At 40.9% G+C, this 26,506-nt stretch overlaps 1 protein-coding gene across 6 annotated transcripts in view; it reads right to left on the bottom strand.

Moving 5' to 3' along the window:
• The window catches only part of LOC134540489 (gastrula zinc finger protein XlCGF57.1-like), a 46,518-nt gene extending 20,297 nt beyond the window's left edge, over nucleotides 1-26,221 (bottom strand). Inside the window, exons 1-4 of one of the 6 annotated variants that reach the window (XM_063383295.1) lie at nucleotides 26,030-26,210; nucleotides 17,568-17,657; nucleotides 15,277-15,335; nucleotides 10,761-10,909 (exon numbers count right to left, since the gene is read on the bottom strand). In XM_063383295.1, coding sequence (XP_063239365.1) covers nucleotides 10,761-10,857 — 97 coding nt within the window. In that variant the 5' untranslated portion in view covers nucleotides 10,858-10,909; nucleotides 15,277-15,335; nucleotides 17,568-17,657; nucleotides 26,030-26,210. Of the gene's footprint in view, nucleotides 1-9,897; nucleotides 10,910-15,276; nucleotides 15,336-17,567; nucleotides 17,658-26,029 lie in introns of all 6 variants that reach the window. The other 5 variants (XM_063383294.1, XM_063383296.1, XM_063383293.1 and 2 more) reach the window with 5 other exon arrangements.
• Nucleotides 26,222-26,506: the final 285 nt, after the last annotated feature.

Below are 26,506 nucleotides of genomic sequence, written 5' to 3'. Positions count from 1 at the left end.
TTCCATATCGTTTACTCACACACACTATGGGGTTAGTATAGGGGCTTGCTTCTCTCCTGATTACTTGCCAATCAATCATGAGTTGTAGGTAGGCTGTGGATTCTTGTACGTACTTCACCGGAATGGGATAGCATTTGCGGTGGTACGGTGCCTCTTCATTAACTTTTATTCTGGCTTGGTAGAATTTGTTTCTGCCTGGCTTGTCAGAAAATACTGACTGGAAGTTTGCCAGTACACTGAACAGTTGTTGCAGCTGGCTGGGTGACACACTTTTCACCTCTTGTAGAGACTGCCTAATATCTTCAAGTGATGCCTGAAGTTGCTCACTTGTTTGGACATTCTATATGTGCCTGTGCATTGGTTCATCATACAAGATTCCTACAAAATTGTCCCTTAAAACCACTTGCCAGTGAGTGATACTGGAGTTTCACAGTCACTCGAGTGAATAGCACAAATTGAAAGTCTATCACTACACCAAATTGTGATAGAAAATAGTTACCTATTATAAGTGGTTTTGCTCGAATGCCCTGTTGTTCGAGGTAGTTCACCAACTCCTCGCTGATACATGTGACTTCAGCGCCACTGTCTATCAATGCATCTACATTGCATTCTCCGATTTTTAATGTCACATGTGGACAAACTGTACATATTTGATGAACTGAGTTTTCATCATTCTCATTACACAAAAAATCTCTCTCACTTTCCCTTAACATAACAGTGCATATAAACTTGTCATAGCTGATGCAAATGTATACTGGAGTTGTATTGTTTAGTACCCCTGAGACTGAATAGTGGGTTTCTGTTCGGGGCGATCTCACGGAAACCCGTTCTAGTTTAACGTGCCCTGACTGGCACGTCCACCTTGAACATGTTGAGGTCCTTCGTTGTGGTTCCATGATCTTGGTCCTGCTAAGCTGGACACAGCAGCCTTGAATTCAGCTGCTAATGGATTCACTTCACCTCTTTGGTAGTACGTAGCCTGTTGTCCCGTTGATGGCGCTGTAAATGGTGGCGGAAACGTTGCATTCTGGTATCTTCGGTTGCTGGAGAACTGGCTATTGTAGGCATTGCAGCCATGGTTCTCTAATGTCTGGGGGGCATAATGGTGTGGCATTCGGTTGTCTTCGTGTCGGCCATGGTATCGAGGCTCCTCCACCTATAGGTGCTTCCTCGCATACTCTCGTTCATCATCGGACGATGATCTGGGGCGTCGATCACGTGACTCCCTGGGAGGCCGTACTTCCGGTGAGTAGGAACGGCGGCGGTTGTCCTTGCGGTCGTCCTGCTTCTTGCACTGGTACGCTTCTTCATCGCTGTGGTAGTTGCGCGAGTTTGACCACCAGGTCTTTTTCTTACTGTAGGGCCCCTTTCGCTGGCTCGCAGTGTACCTACCATAGAAGCTCTGTTCTCTGCCCCTCGGTTGCCAACTCATCGTGTTGACAGCCCCTTCTTGGTTGTCCCTGAGCTTATTTATCCCGGTTCTGCCAGTAGTTGTTCATCGGTGGCTGGCGGTTGTGATGAGGCGCTTTTTCGCTGTCCTCCTTGTTCGCTGGTGCCCTGTCCAATTTTTCCAGCTTGTCGTAGTTCAGGAGACGTTCCGTGAACTCTGTGACGTCCCTGTAGGGCAGACCGGACAGCTGTTTTTGGTATTTGATCGGCAGCTGCGTGAGAATGGCTGCTACAAACTCCTCGTCCATCATTGGCAGGTCGAGGTACCTTGTTTTTTAAAACATTGCTGACAAGTGAGCCTCCAATGTTGTTCCCTTCCTCGGGTCATACCTCTCGGTATGGAGCTGTGCACGCAAGTTGCTTTGGATGCGCAGACTCCAATACTGTTGGCGGAACATGGCCTGAAAGTGGGCGTAGCTCCGTGTGGTTGCGCTCAGCATTTCCCACCAGTAAAATGCTTGCCCTTTCAGTGCGCTGTTGAGGCACTTCAGCACTTCAGTCTCGCTGAGGTTGAATGTGGCCACGTACTCCTCAAACCTTTTCAAAAATCTTACGGGGGTCTCCGTTACCCGTCCTGAAAAAGTGGGCATGGCCTCTGCCCAATGCTTGGCCAGATGGTGCATCAAAGTGGCAGGGTCCAGACTGGACGTGCTGACAAACGTCCGTGCCCCTGGTCTGTTTGTGATAGGAGTAACATGAGTATGTTCCTGGGGTTGGTTTCGGTGAAAAATTCAGTGCCGCCCTGTTGTTTACTTGTGGTAGGTACACTTGGAACATTAGGTTCATGGCTCACACTTGCTTGAGCCTGACCTTGATAGTCAGCTGACTCAGCTGTAGGGCTTGGTTGAACTGTCAGGTTTTCCAACCTGTCCCTCAATGTTGCTATGGCCACTTCTATGTCGCCCAGCCGGTTCTCCAGGTGCTGGATATGCTCTCGCACCTCCTCCCTAGCGTTTGCCTGTCCCCTGTGTTCGTTGGCCATCATGTTCCTAAATGAAGTGACATGGGATTCCAACCCATCTACTCGGCTGTTGTACTGAGAAACTTGTTCAGCAATCTGTTAAATCTCCTCGTGCTGCTGGTTTAGCCTAACCTCGATGCTGTGCTCGAGATTCTTAATGCTGGAGTTGTTCTGCTCCAACTTCTCAGTTAGGGTGGTGTTGTTCTGTTACCGTGTTGTTCTGCAGCAAAATCTGCATTAAGGTCTCCAGTGTCACTGGTGGTGTAGGAATGCTGTCCTGGTGTGAGGCTGTGTGAAGGACAGTGTTGTTCAAGTCTGCCTGCTCCATGACCATAGGAGACATGGGCCGCCCTAACCTCTCCATGTTAAAGATTGCTTCCCCAATGTTCCTCTCCACACATGTACCTACAGGTGAATTTCCTGTGGATGACGGTCCGTGACTCACTGCCCGAGCCTGGTGCAGTGACATATTCCTCACCTACACAAATTGATCTGTTCCTAAGGAAATAAGCATTCGGTTCGCTTGACATGTTGGTGTATTCTTAGGTACGAATGACACAAATTAGTTAACACACAAATAGTGCACTTACACACAATACTGATGTTGCACAAACTTTACACATAAAAGTATTGAAGAGTCTCATTTAACCTCAATTCGGGCCCCACCGTTAGGCTGACAATTAAATATGTGCGAACTCTTTTGCTATTTTGTATAGGTATAGTCACCACCTTGATGGAGACAGATTAATTATGTTGGGCTTTCTTTCTCTGTGTAAAACAATAATGCTTAGGTAACACTCAGTTGACATGTGTTAGAAGTATTTAAGCCAGAGTTAGGTATTGATTTGAAAACATAAATATACATATACATATACACACTTGAATATATGGGATAACAAATAACATAAAAACAACACAGAATTAAAAATTTTACTTATTCATTTAAAACGAAAATATTTCAAATTCTCTCTTACTAATAATATTTACTTATTACTCTCAAATTTCCTAACCGTATATTGGCATCGCATTACACATAAAATTACCAACTGTCAGGAGTGACGATGCGCACATTTCATTACCAAGCAAAAGTCTTTGGTTCTGGTTCGACGATATTTACAGTTTTATTCGTTGAATTTGGGTCCTTATTTTAATATTACCTCGGCTAGATAGGTTCAATTAGGTCGGTATAGCTCAGAGTCTCTCGCTCATCAGACTTCTGAGTTAAGTTAAAAGTGTGTAAAAATAAAATAAATTATAACAAAACAAGTCAGTTTCTCGTAGACAATAGTATTTGCTTCAAATCTCAATGTTTATATTTCCTTTAGGCCGCGATGTGACGATTGTATGGGAGGTACGTGACAATCAGCATTGAATTGGAGTGACAGATTCTTGCAATTCTTTTACTCACGTATTTATCACTCCTAGGGTCTTTATCTTTTTAGATAAAGCCTACTTAAGTACGTTTTCACCCTAATAATACATAATTACCATCCTTGGTCCAAGATGCCTACTACTTTCCAGCTATTTCGTAGGATTTAGTTTCATCGACGTCACGAAGCAGTTCTAGCTTAAGCCGGCCATTACATTCTTTTTCAAACCTTCTCAAATTAAGCCAGTTAACAATGCTTGACTTATTTTCAAATGGTTGGCCGTGATTGGCCGATTACCACAAACTGTTACATTAATTAATAATAAACTTCTGAAATCTGCGCGTAACAATAGCGGAACACAAAATTTCTCATAAATTTCAAATACACAAATACTGAAATAATAATTTACATTAAATAATAACGGCGTTAACTTTACCGTTTACTTTTTTAAAGTCAATACCTCCTTAGAGGGGTCTCGGTTATTGTCCAATTTCAAACGTCTAATTCAGTCCATAGAGTAACATTATCATAGATATGCATTTAAAAATAATTACCCTTTTAAATAAATTAAATTTCTGACATAGAGTACACATTAAATAAAACATAAATAATAATTAATCTGATAAAAACATTAAATGTTGCAGTACAACGTGCTACCGTACATTTTTTAAAACGGTATTTTTTTACAGTAACGTAACTTCTTACATATCTTTTTGCATTATTAATTAATAACAAGACATCTGACCGCTGAAATATAGTTAATATAATATAAAGAAACAGCTACCTTTACCGTAGGATGTCGCTGAAAATGCACTTAACGCATAGTAAATTACGAGGCGGCGTGCTAGGCTTATTAAAACGGTAATTTTTACAGCAACGAAACTTTGTACATATGGATTTGATATATTAATTTATTCCCAAGTCATCTGACCGCCGAAATATAGTTAATATAATATAAAGAAACAGCAACTTTTACCATGGGATAACGCTGAAAATGCATTTAACGCACAGTAAATTACGAGGCGGCGTGCTAGAAATTTGAATTGGAAAATTTGAATTTTCGCAGAACTCTACACACAGATACACGAGTCACTAGAATTACATGTATACGTGACTTCCATCCAATAGCATCATTAAATACCACTGTCCTGGAAACTGAGAGCCAAGAAAAATTATAAATGTTTATGAAGTTCTTAACGGATATATATTGAAACATGAAACAGTTAAACTGTAAACACAACAGATTTGCATCCCTGCCAGCTCACACTTACGTCCGTCAGGGAAGCCCAAATACCACGCAAATTATTATTTGCTTTTGCTTCGTTGTCAGGGAAACATTAAAAAATGTGACATTCGCTATACCGTGCTGGAGTGATAATTCTACTCCTCCTTTGTGCATGTGTTCACACTTCTCAAACAATAGACACTGACTTCGGCTGCTCGCGGCAAGTGTGCTTGCTCGGGCAACTACAAACCCCCCTTCCCCCTCCATCATTACTGCCACAGGCCAAAGGATCCTTCGAAACCCTTGCCCCTTGTCAAAGTCAAGTTGACAAATTACTTCTGCCCTTTTGTTGCTTTCATGGCTTAAGGTAAAAGGAAATTAGCCTTTATTTTCGGTGAATATAATTTTTTTCCCTGACTATTCCCTGACCTTTCCAGGCTAGTAAAATTCCCTGACTATTCCCGGTTTTCCCGCCCTGTCGCCACCATGGTGTTGAGCTGATGGGGTCGTGGGATAAGGGGTGGTTAAGTGTTGATCTGATTGATGGTGATGTGGGACGAGTGGTTGTTGGGTGTTGAGCAGCTGGGGACGTGGGGTGAGCAGTGGATGTATGCTGGTCATTACCACTGTCCCTGTCCCCCGCTGGGACAGTTGGGGCGCCTGTGGGTGGGACGAGACGCAAATCATCCCGGTGGATCTTTTTCGACCTACCGTTCGGGAGTCGGATCAAGTAAGAAGTGGGCCCTAGACGTCGCAGTACCTCCCGGGGGGCGGCCCATTTGGGGCTCAGACCTGTGCAGTAGCGCTTGCTGCTAGACGACAGGTGATGACACCGGATATTCACCATTTGCCCGGGCTCCAATGGTGTCGGTGGATTTGGTGATTGTGGAGTGCGCGTGGCTAGGAATCTGGTGTTGCCGTGCCTCTTCTCTGAAGTCAGTGACAGGGGGACGGGTGACAACTCCTGCTGCTTCTGCAACCTGGAGCTCCCCTGGTAGAGCGAGATTCTGCCCATGGAGCAGTTCAGCAGGGGTGTGGCCCGTGACCACATTGGTCCGCCGCCGCAGGCAATAGAGCAGCTTGGGCAGGGGGAGGTCTCATTTGGAATGGTCTTCCCCCAGACGGAGACGCAACTGGATTTTTATGTCCTGGTTGCGACGCTCCGTCGGGTTCGCCCTGGGGTGGTAAGTCGGGGTAGTGTGGTGCTCTACGCCCCACCTGCGGCAGTCGGCATTCCACCGCCATCCTGCGAACTGTGTCCCGTTGTCCGTTTGTAACACTCTCGGATACCCATAACGGGGGAAGACCTCATTGTCCAGTAGGGCTGCTACTAAACCTGCTCGTATGTTGGATACAGCGAATGCCTCCGACCAACGTGTGAACACATCCGTGACCACGACGAGGAACCGCTTGCCCTGCGACGTGCGAGGGTAGGGGCCCATGACGTCGAGGGCTACTGTGTGGAATGGTTCCTCCGGCCGCCTGGGGCGCTGTTGCTCAATCCCATCGGCCCGGCGGGTCTTGCGCTGCTGGCTGAGCTGGCAGTTGCGCACGTATTCCTGGACATCCCGTGCTATGCCCGGCCAATGGAACAGCTTCCTGATCTCCCGTTGGGTCTGATCTGCTCCCGGGTGGCCTGCTAGGTCATGGTTGAGGAAATACTGCAGCACCAGCTGTCATGGGTCTTCCAGGTGTCCATGTCACCCGGCACCCTGCTCTGCAGGACCCCGTCCAGGTTGCGCTGGTGTGGGAGGGCGCGTTCACCGCATGCTGCCAGGTTGTGCTGCGTGTCTGGGTCATCCTGCTGGGCCAGTTTCACGTGATCTACCAGAGTGGCCAGGGTGGGCGATGCCTCTGCTTGGACCGTGGGATCTGCTCGTCCGATGACGTAGAGTGCCGCTGGAGGTGATGCTGCTAGACCGGTAGCTGGCTAGTGGGACGGTGGCATCAGGTCATCCCACCCTTGAGTGTCTTGGAAGATGGTATCGGGGTCTGGGTGACGGGACAGCTCATCTGCCAGCTGGTTCTCTCGCCCAGGGACGTGTTCGACACGGAATGTGAAGCCCTGGAGCATGAGTGCCCAGCGGGTAAACTTCGATTTTTGTCCCTGGGCGGAGTCCAGCCACCGCAGACACTGACTATCCGTGCGCAGGGTGAATGGTCTCCCCTCAAGGTGGTGCCGGTAGCGTTTGAGGGCCCACACCACCGCGAGACACTCCTGCTCATTCACGTGATAGCGTCAATCTGCGGGGCCGAACTTGGCACTTGCATACTCTGCTACCCGCCGCTCCCCTTCATCACCCACCTGGTAGAGAACCGCGCCCATACCGTCCTGGCTGGCATCCATCTGGACAAAGATGGGCTTGTCTGGGGCCAGACGTGACAGGTTGTGGCACTCGCGGAACTGTTGCTTCACTAGGATGAGTGATTGGTCCGCGGCTTCCGTCCACCGGAACTTTGTTTTCGGGGAGAGAAGGTCCGTCATGGGTGCGGTGATTGTGGCAAAATTGGGAATGAATGAACGTAACCAGTTTAACAGCCCCATTAGCTTCTGGAGCTGCTTCCTGGTGCGGGGCGCCTGTTTCCTGTCAATGAGGCTTAGCTGTTCGGGGATGGGGTGGCAGCCACCGGCTCTGACGATGTGCCCCAAGAACTCTGGCTCACGGGCGCCAATGTAGCACTTGTGTGGCGCGCATGTGAGTCCGTGCGTGGCGAGTCGTTCGAGGACCAGCGAGACTATGGTGGGCATGACCCTCCCACGTCCAAGACCAGATGATCACGTCATCCAGGTACACGGCTGCAAAATCACCAACGTGCCCGTCCAGGACGCGGACCATCATGGTCTGCAAATATTATTTTAACTTCATATATTCTTATTGGTTAAGTTCTTTATGTCACTGCTTGCTGGTCTTCGTTTAAATAATTTGTTTCGTTGGCGGTAGGGAGAAGTTAAATTTTAGACATCACCCGGGGCTTCAAGTTGGACATCTGGCCGGGACGAAGCTCTTCTTAGAGAGAAATGAAGCTGGAGGTCCAGGACAACATGATGGGTGCCATTTCGCCGCCCAAATGTTGGACCCTGTCTGAAACACAAGCCAAATTCCAAATGAATTAGAACTGCTTCCAGACAGTCAAACACAGTCAGCGCGAAAAGGCCAACAAACTGGAATTCGGGGAGGAAAAATAGACCGAAGTAACTCACCAAACAGGGTGTAGCTCCAGGGCTCAGGAGATGTCTCGCGCCGACATCAGAAAGGCGCGGACCGAGAAATGCGCGGATGACGCGGCAGATATCAACATTTAGTAAAAAAAAAAAAATAAAAAAAAAAAATAAACTTTAAACTAATACATGACTTGTATTCAATTGTCACTACTGACTGGCTACTGAATTTTTAGCTGGGATCACATCCCTTAAGACAGATGACTACATTCTTGATTCGAACGAGTACGTCGTTGCATAGAAAAGCCTCTTAACACAGAGGACGCTGAGATGACGCGATAAGTAGCCGAAGTCAGCGTACCAAGTGCCGCAGTGGCGGATAAAGCTCTTAATTAAAACGTGCTGTAGGCCCTAGGCAAAAAGAGGGGGAAGGTTCGGCTCTGGACCTAACATATCCGGAGGTGCCCGAAGTGGTCGTAGCCACGACTTCAGTTGTTTGCGCCGAAGGGCAACTGCTGCTGTCTCTACCGGCAGGCACCGAAAGCAACATACAATCGACTTTAATTGGTGGCGACTTGAAAACAAAGGGGCTTATGGAGCCACGGAGCTGCTCTCTAGCGGCGTAAAGGGGAACAAAGGGAGGGGGTGAGCTGAACCAACGCCAGGTGTCACGGGGGTCAGCTCCTCGCGCTGGCCACAAGAGAAGAAGTTACTGTTTCTGCCGCTAGATGTCGTGGGTGGTCCATCCTTGCACATATTTTTTTATGGCAAGTCGTCCTTGGAGTCGGTCACTGCCTGGCGGGGATTACGTCATGTCAATGGTCCTGGGCTAAATTCTCAGAACTGAGAGGGGGGGGGGGGGTGTGGGAGTGAGCGGGTACAAAAACGCAACAATGGCTGGGAACGGGGGTCCACGGGAGACTCGTTCGTGCCGAGACTCGCTAGTCTCAGCGGGTCTCTGAGAAAATGAGCTTGCAGGCCAGGAGCTGCTCTATGCGATTTTAGTCATGTAGGGAATTAATATTACAAACCCCGGACGTGACTGCAGGCAGGAGAAATGTCAACCGGGCTGCCAACGATTTCATTAGATTGCAAAAGATCAGATAAGTCCCTGAGAAAAGGTTACTCGGTCCACTGGTTCAAAGTTTAACTAAGGAGAGTACACTAGGCTAACAAAGTGTAAATCACCCTTTTGTAACTAAATAATATAGAAAATAAAATTTCCAAAAATAATTTAAAATTATAATAAAAATTTAAAAAAAGTGCCTAAATGCCTAATTTCCGGCACAAGACCACCAAGTGCGCGCTTCCCCTCGCAGCTGTCCGCTGACCCGCTCCGTCCAGTCTTCGGGCGCTGTGTTGTGCCGGGTTAGTTTCTCTTCACAGGCACTTAGGAATAAACGCGGGTCGTGGTGGGCGTGGCCCGTGAACTCTGGGAGAGTGACAGGACCGCTACGGGGGCGGTGCACTAAGGCCAGGAAGCCACTCTGTCGCCTACGTGCGCGTCCTTCACACTCGACACACAGGTAAAGTCCGTCGCGGAAGTTTACAAACTCGAGTGCGTCCGCACATGCGCAGTGCCTGATAGTCCCACACTGTTGACAATGTGCTACTTCATCATGGCGGCCCGGACACCTGTTCGCGGCGCACAGAGGGCCTGTCGGGGCTCGGAGATTGCTCTCTGCCTTTAAGTGCGGAAAATGACATGTGCAGCATATATGAGGGTACTCACCAGCGCAGCTGTTGTTGGTGTATGGTTTTCCGCAGCGGTCGCAGGGCTCCTCCATGGTGATGGTTACGTCAGCTCCCGCGTACATGGCGTGGTTCGCGGCTGTCAGACCCGGACGACGTAAGTCTGTTCTGACTCCACTGTCCAGTTTGCCTCCTTCCTGGCATTCGTACCGCTGACGTATGTAGACATGCGTGTGATCAAATTGTGCGGCACGGACTACCGCAAGAGGGCGCTTAGCGGCAGTACGACATAACCAAAAAACAATAAAAACAATAATTATTTATGTAATAATATATATTTATGGTTATGAGCCAGGATGAGGGATTGTATAAATTATAAGAGTTTTTGTCACTTCCTTAAAAAATGACCCTTGGTGCGAGATCATATAATAAGAATAATGGTTTTGTTCCGGCGGGAAGCTGCCTGCTGCTCGCCCCAGTTCCTCTTCGTCATCCGAGACGTGTGGCCACATGGCACCACCCCGTGGTATCCGTGTATGCTGATCAGCATGGCGGGCCACACGCCTAGAGCAGGCCATACCTTAATAAATTAGCTCGATAAATTAGAGGACTAATATCTCGCCCCACACGGGCCACGTAACGCCCTGACCGGGAGTCTCAGCCGGGTCCACGTGCCCACTCACGTGGTGGCGTCCACTACAAACAGCCTCGGGTGAGCAGCTATGTCCTCAATTCCTAGGTTAGGAACTGAGTGTCTATATATTCAAGGTTAAAGTTTATATTTTAATAATGTTTTGCCTACACAGCACACCTCACACACATAGTCATATGTTATTCTTAATGCTGGGCAAACAGCCTCTATAATTAACGACTTGGGTAAGGAAAAAAAAAAATAGTTACAACCTGCAAGTGAGAAAGTTCCTTCCAGCTGTCCGATCAATACACCATCTTCGAAGGTCATTTCCTGCTTCACCTTGATGCTGGGCCCTGTCACAGTCATGGCTGGAGCAGTACTCCAATCTGCCTCGTCTTCACTCTGCAACAGTCAGTCACTGCCTGCAAGTGAGACTGCTCCTTCCAGCTGTCCACACAAGACACCATCTTCAACTAGACGCTGTGCCCAGCCATGGTCATGGTTACGATACCTCCATACACATGCATCTAGAGTTATAGTCTTAGCTTTAAAAATATGTTTTATTACTAGCATGAGTATTTAACTAACAAGAATCAACAACTATACTCAATATTTGTATTCTCTTCTTTGTCAACTTCTTTTGTCATTTATTTTATTGCCATGTTGGAATCAGTAACATAACATCAAATCGAATTTTTTTTTTGTTTGTCCAATTTTTAGACAAAGATAATCTCTTGTTGGATTGTCCTTTGTTTCTTCATTACTATTTATTACACTGACAAGGATTTATAATACTAACTTACTGTGAACGTTTATGACTCAAAATCTGATACAAAAGTATTCCCTTTAGTTTTTCAGTGCCAAAATTATTGCAAAATCATAGTATTCATTATAGTGTATTATCACATTAAAACAAACCAGGAATTGGGCACAGATTCTGACTAGGTACTGACGTCAGGATTCCTAGACATTTTAGGCATTGCTATGCACTGTCAATAATCCACAAGGTTCGACCTACCTGAATACTTTCTTCAAGTCATGCATGTTGAGAGTCAGGGTAGGTGACTTTCTCTTTCAGCCTTTTCTCATCCTTCAGAATAAAGTCAAGTCTAGTAAAAGACTATAGACCGAGAAAGAATGTTATTCATCACTGGTAGGTACACATCAATTTAACAAACCCTGTTTTGAAAATTTCCCTTAATGCTCAATGTTACTAGGTCCACTTCCATACCCACGTAATCAACTTTTACTTTTTTCTGAGAATTTATTGATTTCACCGTCAGATTTTTCCACCCCAGGTACCTTTCATTCTTAATTATTTCAAGCGCATCTTCCACTGTCTCTATGGGATACACATCTATAAATATTTTAAGACTAGCTGCAATTCAACTTTTTTAATACATTATTTTATAATTTATTATTCTTACTTTAACAGCAGCAGCAAAACTCAAAACTTGAGACTGTCTCAAATCAGTGTCTTTATATTTAAAGAGGAAAATTATAACATTTTAGTAAATTCTTTTATCTCATGCAGAATAAGCACTTATCTATGATCAATGTCTGACTGCCTTGAGCTTAGTTACAGAGTAACGTGGTAACTGCAATCCGCACAGATAATTACCTAGAATGACAGATATTTATACAAAAAAAAACATTTAAATAAGTTATGTTTTAGATCTACTAACCATTGTGGTGGATGGTTTGAGACTGGAGTACAATGTTATATTTTAATTATCTTAAAAAGGTTCACAGTTGAAGTGGTATAATCATGTAAGTACTTTATGAGCACTGGTATATTCATATAAGTACTTTATGAGAGCCATGTTAACTAGGTTAGTTTTTCATTGTAGTTTTGTCAAGTGTGGTTTTATTTAAATTATGAAAATTGTTTAGTTTGTAATTTTTACAGAAGAAAACGTGACTGAAACTATAAATACTGATTATATTATGGTTTTGCATTTAAGTTAGTTTAAATTTTTTGCATTCTTGTGAATTTATTTGTGTTGCATGTATTTTATGACGTAGCTCGACTCATGTAGTGGCAAACAGTTCGGAATGGAGGCAAGAATTAATTGTTAAATTGAATTAGTTGTTTGCGTACCCTTTTGTGAGGTGATTGCTTGGTGTAACATCAATAAGCAAAGAGCAAAAATTGAAGGTCATTCCTGGAGGAGTTGTCAGTTTGGTACTGGCGTATTTCTTAATGTGAGTCTGGCCGATGTTTCTGAGAGAGTTTAAATGGTAAAATTTCTCATTTTACGGAGGGTACCTCAGGGAATTCATGTTTCATCAAAGGTTCTAGGCAACTGAAAAAATCTATGTTTTCTGCTCAAAGCGAATAAGATGTAACTGCTCAGACAAAGGTGAGTGTTCACTGTTTTTTGTACTTTTGAGCTACATGTAATACCCAGATCCTGATGACATTGACGCTGTTGATAATCTTGCTTCCTGGTTTAGTTCAGTTCATCAATAATACTCTATACTTGATCCTGATTGCATGATATTTTAGGAAATTTGGAAGTGGAATTGGGCGATTCCAAGTAAAATCAACACAAGACATTCTACCATAACTTGTCTTTTGTTCATAGCTTACATATCTGCAGAAAATGAAGAATGAATTTTTTTTTTAATATTGTGAGTTTGTGTTTAAAGTTAATTTGCAAAACACCTCTAATTTTAATGTTCAAAATTTACAAAAATACTTGTCACTTGGGAATGGTTGGAGTTAGAAATATCAAATTGTACCAGTTGTAACCTTTTTTGATGTACGTTCATGAAAAAAACTTGATTGGTGTTGCTTTATAAAAAAAAAACAAGAGATGGAATATTTCAAATTGGTTGTTCTCAAAAAGTGACACTTTTACACATTTAAAAAAATTGTTCATACTATTTTTATTTTAGCCATTTAATATAATTTTGGGATCATTATAGGTTCATGAAATATGAGGCATAAAGCAGTGGCATGAGTTGAAGGCAGCACCCTTCTTGTTAAATTATTTAATTTTTACTACACTAAAGTACAAATATTGATATTTTCAGTACCTACTCACATACTAAATCATTCATAAGAACTTACACACGTAATATCAATTGGGCTACAGACCTATTTTAACGGACAGCATTTACATGAATTATAAAGGAAGTTTTCTGGCTTGGCAAACCATGTGATGCGAGGCTTTGAACTCAGGCATTACCTTGCACTCGTGTCAAGTTTCCGCAGGTGAAGATCATCGTACCACAACCTCTTTATTTCTGCTAGTGCAATTATTGAAGTAGTTTCTGAGGTTATTATAATTACATTATCTTCAGATTGAGTAAATTCATTGCTGTAACTCTCGGCACTCACTAATAAGTTTCACTGTATTGTAGTGCTTATTTTCTTACGTTTTCTGTTCATTATTTTTGTTAGCAAAAAAATTCCCTGATTTACTGATGAGAGAGCTTGGAAAGCTTATGAACGGAAGAACACATCCCGATCTATTGCCGAGTCTGAAGACCCTGCTTGGCTAGTTCCCTAAAGATATCAATCGTCAGTAACTTCATTAACACTTCAGGTTTCCCATTTCTGGTCTACAAGCATCACAAACTTTTTCTAATTCTGGCAGTCAGGAAAAAGCGAACACCACATATTCGATGCAATTCTCAGCTTCTTTATTATGTTACGAGTGGTTGGCCTATTCTAATGTGTTAAAACAATTGAGAGCTACCATCCTATCACCGTTTTCCATTCTGGGTTAGATGTCTTGTACATATAAAACAGTCATGAAAAATGCTGGTTAAATTCCATTATACAAGTTATTTTCATAGTGGAACATGCTGCCTAATATTCTCACATTAACACAAAAATAGACCTACTCTACACTTCAAAATATAATACACTTCTATATTAGGCACTTTATAAAACTGGTAAACTGGCAGCAGACTGCCAACTTCAGAACCGGGAAGCAGAGGGGACGGTACATGTCTGGACTTGTAATCTAGAAGGAGTGACTCGCATTACCTGAAGCAAGGAGATCTAAAAATGTTCTTCAACTTCCACTAGTGATGTCTCAGTCCTGCACTACGTCAGCTGGATGAATAACCTCTAGTTGTGCCGACGAACTGTTACATTCCCCATAACCTTCGACCAGTGTGTTCCGTACTTCGTCAGCCTTCGCAAAGACCTGGCGGAGATGGATCGCCAATAACACAAGACATCACAAACACATGCTGCAGGTTTTTTTTATCAATATTGTGCTTCATCTCCCTCGTTTTAGACGGCCGTAAATAGGCTTGTTTTACTCACAGTCACTTTTGCACCCTAGGAGTTGTAAGAGTTGAGAGCAAAGGAACCTAGGTCTTAAAGTGTTGGTAACTCTCACAAGGCAATAAGAACGACTTGGAGTTTTTTTATTTGATTTTTTTTTACATTGTACAAAGGAGACATCTTAAAAAATACAATTGTGAAGTAAGATTCGTCGAAAGGTGATACTGCTTAGGCAATACCTAATATCGTGCCATAAATTATGACAGCTTAATCAAACTATGTTGTATGTGTTTTAACATGAGACTGTCAAAACAAATATATTCCACATAACCTTTAGTAATGAAATAATAGCATGTTAACAATAAATACTTTATTAAAAATATCATGATTTTAAAAATGCCAATATCATTGTAATTTTTAACTTGCTACGTAACATATTAAATTCCCTGAATAACTGCAATATACCGAGCCTTGCGAACAACACAGAAGTATAAACAACCAGCAGCAACCTGCCCTCCAGGTGAGGAGCACAGACTGACCTGGGAGCGTCTGCTCTCTCCAGTAGAACGGCCATCCGAGCCGTCCGCCACACTGTTCCCTGCAAGTGAAACCCACCAGGGCGCCCTGGGAGTTAAATGGTCATAAAGACACTTTGAGTAATACAAATCTAATGGCTGCAGTAAAACACAACGTATTAATTATATGGTGAAAAAATTTTTTGAACTGCAAAATCGACCAAAAACCCTCAAATATGTCATAAACTGTACTGAGGGCCCACTGCTTGATTGGTCTTTGGACTGTCGCCAGACTAATTATTTTAGGTTAGTTTTTAATAATTTTATTTTTGTATTTGTTTTTTCATTTTTTAGAATGGTAAATATCTTCAATTTAGTTTCAGCTCTCAATTTAATTTTCATATTACGGATTGTTTAGTTACCCTTCAGGGAAATTGTGTAAAAGTTAGAAAGACAAAAAAAAACTTTTTTATTTGCTTTCAGTTGCATTTTTATTCTGATTTAATTGCATAAACTGGATTACGTTTTGCTGAAATATTGAACAGTAACATAAGTGTGAGACAGGTTGTTAATCTAGTAGTGGCGGGACTGAGTTGCCTCCAGCCGCCAGAGAGCAGGTGGTGGGGGTACATCTCGCGACTGGAAGGAGTACGAGCAGAGTCTCGCTCTGACGAAGCTGCTGTGTGCACGCCTGTGTGTGTCCTTTGTTATCAGGAACAAGTGGAACTGTGGTGCCAAGTATGTGCTTCAGTTTCTACGAGAGTGCTACTGAACCACAGGCGATGGTTGCTACTAGCACGCCCTGCTGTGGGTGTGCACTGCGGGCGGAAATCGGCGGAAACGTGCACTCGAGCATGTTGTTTTAGGCCAGTAACCAGGTTTAGCTACTGGTTATTATTTACGCATATTGCTACAGAGAACTTCTGAACCTGTAGTTTGTGAATTACCCTTGACGAGCTTCTATCAGCTGACACTGTAAGTACGTCACCACTGATTGGACGTGTGTCACCAAGTTAATAATTTGCAGAGAGGAAATATTATGTTACAGTTAAGAAAGAAATTTTACAGTGATTTTATTTTGGCCAAATTTCAAACTAAAACTTAAATACATGTTACAGGAGGTAAATTTTTTATGATATTTTTGTAACGTATTTATTTGAAGAACTCAAGCTCTAGTAATGTTAAAAATAATTCAAGCAAGAAGCAAGAGAAAGAAGAAAGAGCAAGAAGTCAAACTGAGCATAAGTCGAACAGAGCTGAAGTCGAGCAGAGAGAAGTTGAGCGGAACAAGAAGTCGTGCAGAGCAAGATGTTGAGTGGAGCAACAAGTGGAGAGAAACAGAAGTCAAGCGTAGTAAGAAATCGATAGGAGTGGAAGTCAAGTGGAGTGTGGTTGAATGACGTGTGCACGAGTGAGGCGGGGGAGGCATGCAATGAGAAGAGGCGTGAGTGACTTGCGAGGTGCGAGGCACAGAGGAGAGTTCCGCAAGTCAATGGCGGCAAGCAGAATAGTTTATTGGCGCCGAGTGGCTCCGAGGACCTGAGTAATGGCAACAGTGGTGTACAGACACAGAGGACAGGAGGCATACAGAGATGTTTTTAATTAAGAGATAGCTGTAAATATTATTGTGTATTACAGCAGTTAATTAATAAAAAAAATTATTAACTAGGCTATCCTTTTCAAACCCTGTTTTATTCCCTAAATTTACATATTAGAGAGATGAAATTAATATGGTAAAATAAGTATTTCAAATATTTTCAAATTATTTTAAGTGTCTCTTTTTGAGGAAACAAAAAAAATTTTTTTTTTATACAGTCCTATTATCAAATTGCATGTCACATGAAAATTCATTTAAATGAGATAAATTTGAGCTTTCTAACACCATTTCTTCCTAAGTGACCAGAAAATCAGATAAAAGCAAAATTCAAAGATTTTTTTTTTGCAAAATTTGTAATGTAATAAAATTGACTGAATAAAAAAATTAAATCAATTCATTCTTAAAAAATTCTTTGAACTCCAAGAGGTTCCCGTAGTATTTGAAATGGATACTGCTTATTTGACGTGAAATCCTCCAAAACAGCCTTGAAGTCTGGGAAAATTGGTGTGTTTCAGCAAATTGAAAATAAATAAATATTGATGTAAGATTTTACATTCGCTGTAATTCCTCTCAAATTCGTGGCCCTACCCACTTCCGAGTTTCTTACAATTAAGTAAGAATTCAAAAAACTGTTTTTGGGGGAAATGCAGGCCATCCCCGTTATGTGATCCCCCCCAACAGGGAAAAGACGGCAATGTAGATAATCACCAGCCCTTACCTTGACCTCCTCCTTCACGCTCGACAACCCTCCGTCACACGGCTCCAGCCTCACTGGATCCTCCTTGAGGCACGTGCGTTCTGTCGCCATCTGCAAGACACAGCACGCAACATGCCAGATGAGTCCTTGCAGACTTCACCATTTCCTGCTCTGGTTTATGCGGTATGTCACAGGAGAAACCTCAAGAACGGACAACAGGCATGAACACAGGGAGAACAAGATAAATCAGCGGATGTCAAATGTTGAATCCATATACGGCACAGAATGTTCAGTGAAAGGAATTAAGTTAGAAATGGAATGTAAACCAGCAATGGTTATGTACTTAGGTGACGTTAGCTGTGATTGAAACACATACCATAATACTATAATGTTACAGGGAGACAAACTCGGGGATTTAGTGCCTAAATAACATAAAACATATCTTACCAAATGAAAAAAAAAATTAATGCAATAAACAGTATTTTGAACAAATGTATGGGTAAATAAACTATGAAAAGCACTTGGTACTTTTGAAAGGAATTCAGTATTAAATCGCCACGGTTAACAGGCTATGATATTAACACAGGATTTTGTACTCTGTACTGGGGGAATCTTACCTTATCTTACTCTGGTTTAAGAATCTTCCACGTTCGCGGGCTTGTAAAATGTAAACTAAAATATGTACATTATAGTAGGTACATATGCGTTAGTATACATACCTACCACTATAAGAATACATATTAGCTTCAGGCTGACCGCTTCCCAGTTTGTCGACATTCGCCCTTAAAAATGCCTGATGAGCACTCCTGACAACACAAACTACCAAGTTTGAGGGTATCAAAATGTACACTAAAATATTGCACACACCTTTCACAGAGAGGGATGGTATTAATATTTATGTCTTGAGCAATTCCTTCATCAAGAAATTCTCATATGCATTCTTTTTAAATATTTGTGTGCCATAGACATTGCTTGAGATAATCGCAAGTGATCGCAAACAAGACTGTCTTGATGATGACCATCTTATGATAGTCCCATGTTTCTTATTTCTGAGAGGGCATTCTTCTGTCTCATAGTCGTTGCTTGAGAACACCATCGCAGAAGCATGTTAAATAGTCGTTGAGACTGTGCTTAAGAACATGAATAAGACTGTCTTTGCCATGACTGCTGCAGCCATTTCTGAAGCAATTGCTTGCTCAGATCGCAGTGTAGAAAATGGCTGATAATCGTGAACCTCGTATTTAACTTACATAAATCCCGTATGAAGTGCTGAAGCAATTTGATAAGTGTTTTAAATGAATTTAGTAGTTCATTGGTTTAGCTATTTCATACTCAATAGGCTTTGTAACATACTTTATGATTTACTTATAATAAGAATAAATGATATGATCAAGTAACTTGAACAAAAAAAATTAACCTATATTACATTAGGAAACGAATGTCATAAATTATTGATAAATAAAATAACACTTCCAAGGAACTCAACTACACGCCTGTTAGCCTAAATGAAAATACAAGATGGTTTTCTGTCACTTAGGATTTAAGTTTGTTATTGGGCCATCACCGGCGGTGCTATGTCCAAAACCTCGGGAAGAACCCAGTGTTGTGGATGTGAATGTCCGCAAAGAGCGCCCGGCTAGTCTCCGGAGCTAAACACCAGAGAGGGGTGGGTCGTCACCCCATGTGGTGGTGCACAGAGTTCGAGACTGCGATAGTTGGTGACCTATTATAACTATTATTGCAGCACTCCCCTGCTCAGCTTAAGATGCTGATGCCTATAGTACGGCAAGATACTTGTGAATTTGCGCAGACCCCAATTCGTGGCGTGATGCACACTACCGTCACGTGATAACTGCCAGGGGAAGTGGAGGGGATCAGTTACGGGCTTCACTTGGCTGCGTGAGGATTGTGTCAGCGCGTCATATCGGGACCTGGGTTACACGGTACAACAAGCGAGCCTATCCCATCAACCTCGGGAATTAAGTCGAACCTTATTCCAGGACGACCCTTGCGAGAACAGGCGCATGAAATTGTATACAACGTTGCGACACATCAAAAAGAAAAAAGTTGCTGTACGGTTTAAAATACAATGTTACTGAAGCGACAAGTGCTGCGACGGGTGTGTCTGAATCAACGGTAAAAAGGATTTTGGCTGAGGGGAAAGTAAAAAGTAAATTTGGTCTGAACTTTTCAACACCTACTGGCAAAAAAAAAAGAACGCAAAAAACGGTTAGAAGTCGACGATTTTACGTGTGGTGCTGTGAGGAGAAAAGTGCATGAATTTTACACTGTCAGGAAAACTGTCCCAACTTTAAATAAATGAAAGACGGCTTTGCGAGATGATGGTGTTTTGGACTGCAGTAAAGAATTTTTGAGAAAACTGTTAAAGAGACTGGGTATCTTTTGGACGAAGTGTCAGTCAAGGAGAAGGATTTTGATTGAGAAGCCTGATATAGCAGCATTGGAGGGGGCGTTTCCTACAAGAAATGCGCATGTTTTGAAACAATGGTCGTTCAATCGTTTATGTAGATGAAACGTACATCAATGCTATCCACAGCGTTAGTTCTCGTTGGCAATCGGACAATGAGCTGGGTGTTAAAGAGCCAATCGGGAAAGGCCAGCGTTTAATAATTGTGAACGCAGGAGGAGAGGAGGGATTTGTACAGAATGCATTGTTGATATTCCAGTCAAAACAAACAACGGGACATTATCATAATGACATGAATTTCGAAAACTTTTAAACTGCTTCCAAATTTGCCTGAAAACTCCGTCATTGTTCTCGACAATGCAAGTTATCACAATGTACAGACAAATAAGAAGCTGACTTCCACTAACACCAAACAAGTGATTCAAGAGTGGCTAAAAATAAACAACATAGCTTTCTCCTCTGACCTAACAAAAGCCAACCTTCTATTACTTGCGAAACAAGTGCCCACTTCCAAAACTTTCAAAATTGACGAAATCATTAAAATGAACTCCCACGAAGTAATCAGGCTTCCACCCCATCATCCTGACCTCAAACTGATAGAGTTAGTGTGGGGATATATTAAAGGACAGGTGTGCGAAGAAATATAATTCTCACTCGAAGACAAGAAGACATTATGTGAACAGCTTTTTAGTAGATACTCTTAAGAGCAATGGAAAGAATGCTGCCGGCATGTGGAAAAAATCGAGAATGAATACTGGAAAAGTGATAGGTTATTAGATACTGAAATAGATAAGATTACTGTTAATCTTGAAGAATCTAGAGACGAAGATTCCTCTAGTGAAATGGAAAATGCCAGCTTCACATCAGACTCAGATTAGGTAAATAACATAATAACTATATAACTATTAAAATATTACGTTGTCATCTTAAAATTATGTATCTATAATCAACGCACGTTTAAGCGTCGAACATTAGTGACGGAAAAAGAAGTGACAAAACACAAAAGTTCTGTATTTTATCTTTAAGAAAATGCTATTTTAACAGAACACTTAACCAAATTTTAATTTGATAACCAAGCTTTCAAAGAATGAGTAATTTTAACACATGCAGCATTTTTGTTTATGATAATATAGTTCATCACAGAGAGGTTTTTTATGACTGCAAACAAATAGCGTGACTGTTAGGATGCTGATGTTCTGTTAACTTGATTTATTTTTGTAAATATGTATGTGTTTGAATGATTTGGACATGGGTTAACGATATAGTATATTTTCCAGTTATGATTACATCATGCAGTTCATGCGTTATAACCCTTTTGTAGCGTTCGTGTAAGACGGGCTGACACTCCATCGCCTTGCTTTGGAGGGGTCACCACGCCTTCCCCTCCAGACACTGTCGTTGCGCTAAGGGGTGGTAAAGGGGAAGGCAGACCATGCGCACAGCGATAACAGAGACGGTTCAGATTTAACTTTTCCCCTTATACTAGCGTAGACGGGTTTAAACTGTTTGGTCAGTAGACTTTAATCACATGCATTTGTCGGGATGCTACCCAGCCGCGTTGGTACATCACACATTATAAACCAATGTACTGTAAACACAGTGACCTGATTCTGCGGCAGTCTCTTTAACCATTCGTCCCGCGGACAGTGAGCTAGATACCATAACTGGTCAGTCCCGAGGAGTGGGTTCTACACACAAATATCTGTATAGGATGATAGTGCAGTCGGTAGGAGTGTGCGCGACACAATTACCCGCAGATCTCGGACGGGAGTCGGCTAGTGCCGCACACGGGAGTCACCTGGCGGTGAGCTGCAGCTGCAGAAGGTTAATCCCTCCTGTGAAATGGTTCGGAGTCACAGTGGTTAGCGTAGACCACGGCTCCAGTTTAATTACTCATGAAACAGAACAAATCGCTCAAAGTTTCAACATTGAAGGCTCTCCCGCGACGCTCAACGCGTGAGCTCTGAACAGAGGCTGGATGCAGACTGCCAGAGATGGGGAAGGGGAGCGGGAGGGGCGGAAGCATGCTCTCCCGCCAATCCCATGCAAACAAAACTAACTACTCTTACATAGACTTACAAACTATGAGTCTTACAGCATTCCTATACTATTAAAAGCCATTGAACATTAAGTTAAAAGGTTTTATGATTTACTAAATTATTTATGTTATGAATAATTATTGGCTGCTAGAGTCGAACGGAAGATTGTTCGATACTTGCTTGGACCATGCCATTTAATATTACATACCTACCTACTTAAACTTCCCCCATCAAATAGTGCTGAAGGCGGTACCCACAAATAATGAGTGTTGATTTATTATAATGCGCTGAAGGGGCCACACACATTCTTACAGTGAACTTTCCTTTCTGGGAATTTCACCAGATTAAAAAGACACATACATTCTTACGGGGGCAGGGATTCACTGGGCAGCGGCCCTGCGTAGACATGATCGAGGGTGCGTGCCCCAGCGGGGACGGATATTAGCGGGTTGGCGACCATAGCAGGTACCACGTCAATGGCCACTTACACGTTTTTAAACATGCTTGTTTCTTTGTCTCTCTTGGTAAAATATTTGTTAGTTACAATTTCTAAAAGTATGATTATAAGACAATATTCAATTTGCATATTTAAAAAAGGTGAATTGGTAGCATTTTGAATTGTTACAATGAACCTAGCACAATTATTACTACTGTGAAATAGCTCAGTGAGCTGTCTTATTAGTTTAATATTATGAATATATCATAAATAAACTGAAAAAGGGTAGCATTTTGCGAGATAGGAAAATGAAATGGAGGAATAAAAAATAGATTTGGTGTGAATAATGCAAATGTAAGAAAAAAAAATGGTACCTAGTATAGAATCACTGCAGTAATATTCAAGAAAGGAAAGTAGGGTTGAATGGATGCAAAGTTTTTGTGATTTTTAAATGTTTTATGTGTAAGTATTGTTGTGTGTTAGGTGACAACTGCGTATTTAATTTAGGTGAAATATTGATATAGGTAATCATACAATAGATTTAATTACAAACAAGGTTTCACAGGGAAATTGGTATTTTATGTGGTGAAACAGAGACTTTTCCAATAAAATTTTTGCTGTATAGTATAATTTGTGATACCAGTCAATAAATTATGGAAAATAATATTACAAGAAAAAACATCACCGTAACATGAAATAGACTGGAGTGTAATTTGTGATACCAGTATTTGATTAATTATAAATAAGATGTTTCAAGATAATATTCATGGGTACTTTGAAGTAAAATACAGTCACATGCAGTATAGTCTATTATGCTATAATGATAATTAAATTGTAAATAAATAATTAAAAAAAAAAAATTCACAGTTATAAAGAAGTAGAATGCAGTTCCACGCTGTCTATTGTATGTGCTAAAACGGGAAAGAATCACGGTATCGTGAAGTAGGGAAAGAATCGCGGTATCGTGAAGTAAACTACAGTACCCACCCGATATAGTGTATTTAGCAATATTGATTATTAACGTATTAAAAGTAAGAATTCGTAATAAATATATTCATGGTATTGTGAAGAAGACTCAAGTCCCAACTGGTCTATTGTATTGTGCAATACCGGTAAATAATTTATTGAAAGCAATAAATAATAGAAAAAATGATTGCAGTATCGTGAAGTAGACTACAGTTCACCTGTTCTAGTGCAGTACCGGATTTATTTCTTTATAACTCAAGTTTATCGCAACTTTTATTTTTCAGTATCATAACGTTTTTAATAAATAGGACAAGTTTATAATTCATGATAAAAATGTAATTTATATCATGTACAGAAATAATGTCTTTAATAATGAAATTTCAATATCGCAAATTAGACTTCGAAAAAAGGGGGAGGGGGGAAGGAATTATAGTGTAGTTGACGAAACTGATAAAACATATTGAAAAAAATGTTTTACGTGAGAAATAGTGTATTTATAGTTCCCCACCCAAAACCCCCATATTCCCACGCTTGTCCCGTAAGAATGTTGGGGTGGTAATGACGTAAGCGACGCCATCTTGGTGACGTCATTAGTAATGTTACGGAATCATAAAAAGCACTAGTCCCCGGGATCTTTCGAGGTAAATATGTAGTTGAGCGGTATTTGCGAAAAAAAAAGTTAAAAATCCGAAAATACCTTTATTAGACGCTCTTTAACTTCCTCTTTTCATTAAAAGCGGCGGAGGTAAGAAATTCCAAATACTTTAGGAGATATCAAATTTTTAAATTTCATCATATGTAGTTGAGCGGTATTTGCGAAAAAAAATGTTAAAAGTCCAAAAATACCTTTATTAGATGCTCTTCAACTTCCTCTTTTCATTAAAAGCGGCGGAAATAAGAAATTCCAAATTCTTTAGGAGATATTGCCATTCTTATTTTGCATACAAGACCTGTGTTTATCATTCGACCGTCGCCATTTTTTTATTTTGCCGTGTGTTTGTGAATGCCTAATTAACGAAAATGGTTGATTAGGTCAGGTCAGTTACATTATAAATACTTTGAAACTAAGCGTTCATTAGAAATAATATGAAATTATTTCAATGGTTCTTTAGTTTTAAAGTATTTATAATGTAACTGACCTGACCTAACAAACCGGAACAAAGGATGAACAGAAACAACTCACGTAAAATTTTTTTGTTACTTATTGCGCAACAATAAAAAATAAGACTTTAAAATTAGAAACGTTAAAAACTCGCCCAAGTTGGAGGCGGTAATTAAAAACCGTTTTAAACAATTAAGTAAATAATCACGTATTGGTTAATTTGAATTCTGGCCTATCACGAACAATCACGTGACATCGTTATCAAATAAAAAAAATAGATGCTCGTAAACAAGAAACAATGGTAAAAGCCACATGAACGCACTGCTATAATTGTGATGAAATTTAAAAATTTGATATCTCCTAAAGTATTTGGAATTTATTACCTCCGCCGCTTTTATTGAAAAGAGGAAGTTGAAGAGCATCTAATAAAGGTATTTCCGGATTTTTAACATTTTTTTTCCGAAAATACCGCTCAACTACATATGATGAAATTTAAAAATTCGATATCTCCTAAAGTATTTGGAATTTATTACCTCTGCCGCTTTTATTGAAAAGAGGAAGTTAAAGAGCATAGAATGAAAGTATTTTCGGATTTTTAACATTTTTTTTCGCAAATACCGACCAACTACATATTTACCGATAAACTTAGATACATGATAAAGAACAATTACCCTATTTTTTTTAAAAACATGAAGCAATTAATATATTTTGTATGAATTTATAATAGAAACATACTTATAGGTATGTATAGGTAGGTATGTACACAAATGCATGCATACCTACTATAATGCACATATTTTATCTTACGTTTTAACAGCCCTTGAAATTGGCAGTTTGTGTTGTCTGGAGCTCTCAACTGTATTTTCAAGGACAAGTATTTACAATCTGTGAGGTGGTCAAATAGAAGTTGATATGTTTTCTTCTAGTGGTAGATATGTTTAATAATGTACCACACCCACTACTAAGGACATATTTTCATTTATTCTAGTTTCCAACACCGGTATTTAAATTTTTGAAAAAGATAAGTTAAATAATATTTAATTACACGGATGTATATTTAACGATACCGCGTAAAATGTTAACGTATGCAGGTATTATTTCTATGAAATGAAATATCGTTATCGCAAAATAGAATACACAAATGAAGAAAAAGAGGGGGGGGGGGGGGGGGTGGAAATTAGAGTTTATGATACATGAAAATTATATTATTATAAACATGAGGCGTTCTTATTTTTATAACGTTCCCTGCCCAAATCATATACCCGCGCTTGTCCCATCCTGATTTGCACACACAGTAGAAGTTTATATTTGGGTAAATATGTAGTTGTGCGATGTGTTAAAATAAATTTTTTTTAATCCGAAAATACTTTTATTTTATGCTACTTCCTCTTTTCATTAAACCCGGCGGAGAAGCACGGTACAACTATGGTACTTGTTCCGATCTGGAGCTGGGATTCTACGCTAGCTTCATATCAGTTGGTTATGTTTGTTGTAAATATGGTCTTGTCTTACCTTGCATCACGACTTTTCCGTAGATAAAATAATAAAATACCGGAAAATGTTTTACGGAAACTAATTATTCCTCTACATAAACTGAGAAAAGCGTTTATAACCAACAATAATTCATAATTTGTACCAAGGAGTATAAAAGAAACCAATAATTTCAAATTGTTCTTTTTCTCTAAAGAATTGTTTTCTTATAAGCAACCCCAAAGAATAAAACAAACGAAATTTAGTTTTTCCCAATTGGACTAGGAATTAGGGTAACGGTATTCTACAATTTAATAAAATATTGTCTAATTTTTATTTTCATTTCTTAACATCCATGATATAAAAAATTAAGCATTTTTAAATACTTTGTAAAAGATGGAAGGAGATGTTCATTGGTGGACAAGATACAATTTTACCCTCATTGTTTAAAATTTTTAACAGACCTTAAAACGTTAACGTTGTTTAATAAATTATGTATTTCACCAAATATTTTTTGAA

This window comes from Bacillus rossius, chromosome 16, assembly GCF_032445375.1.
Source record: "Bacillus rossius redtenbacheri isolate Brsri chromosome 16, Brsri_v3, whole genome shotgun sequence".
Taxonomy (NCBI): domain Eukaryota; kingdom Metazoa; phylum Arthropoda; class Insecta; order Phasmatodea; family Bacillidae; genus Bacillus; species Bacillus rossius.
Note: the sequence above shows the minus strand (reverse complement) of the source record. Positions and strands in the feature narration are given on the sequence as shown.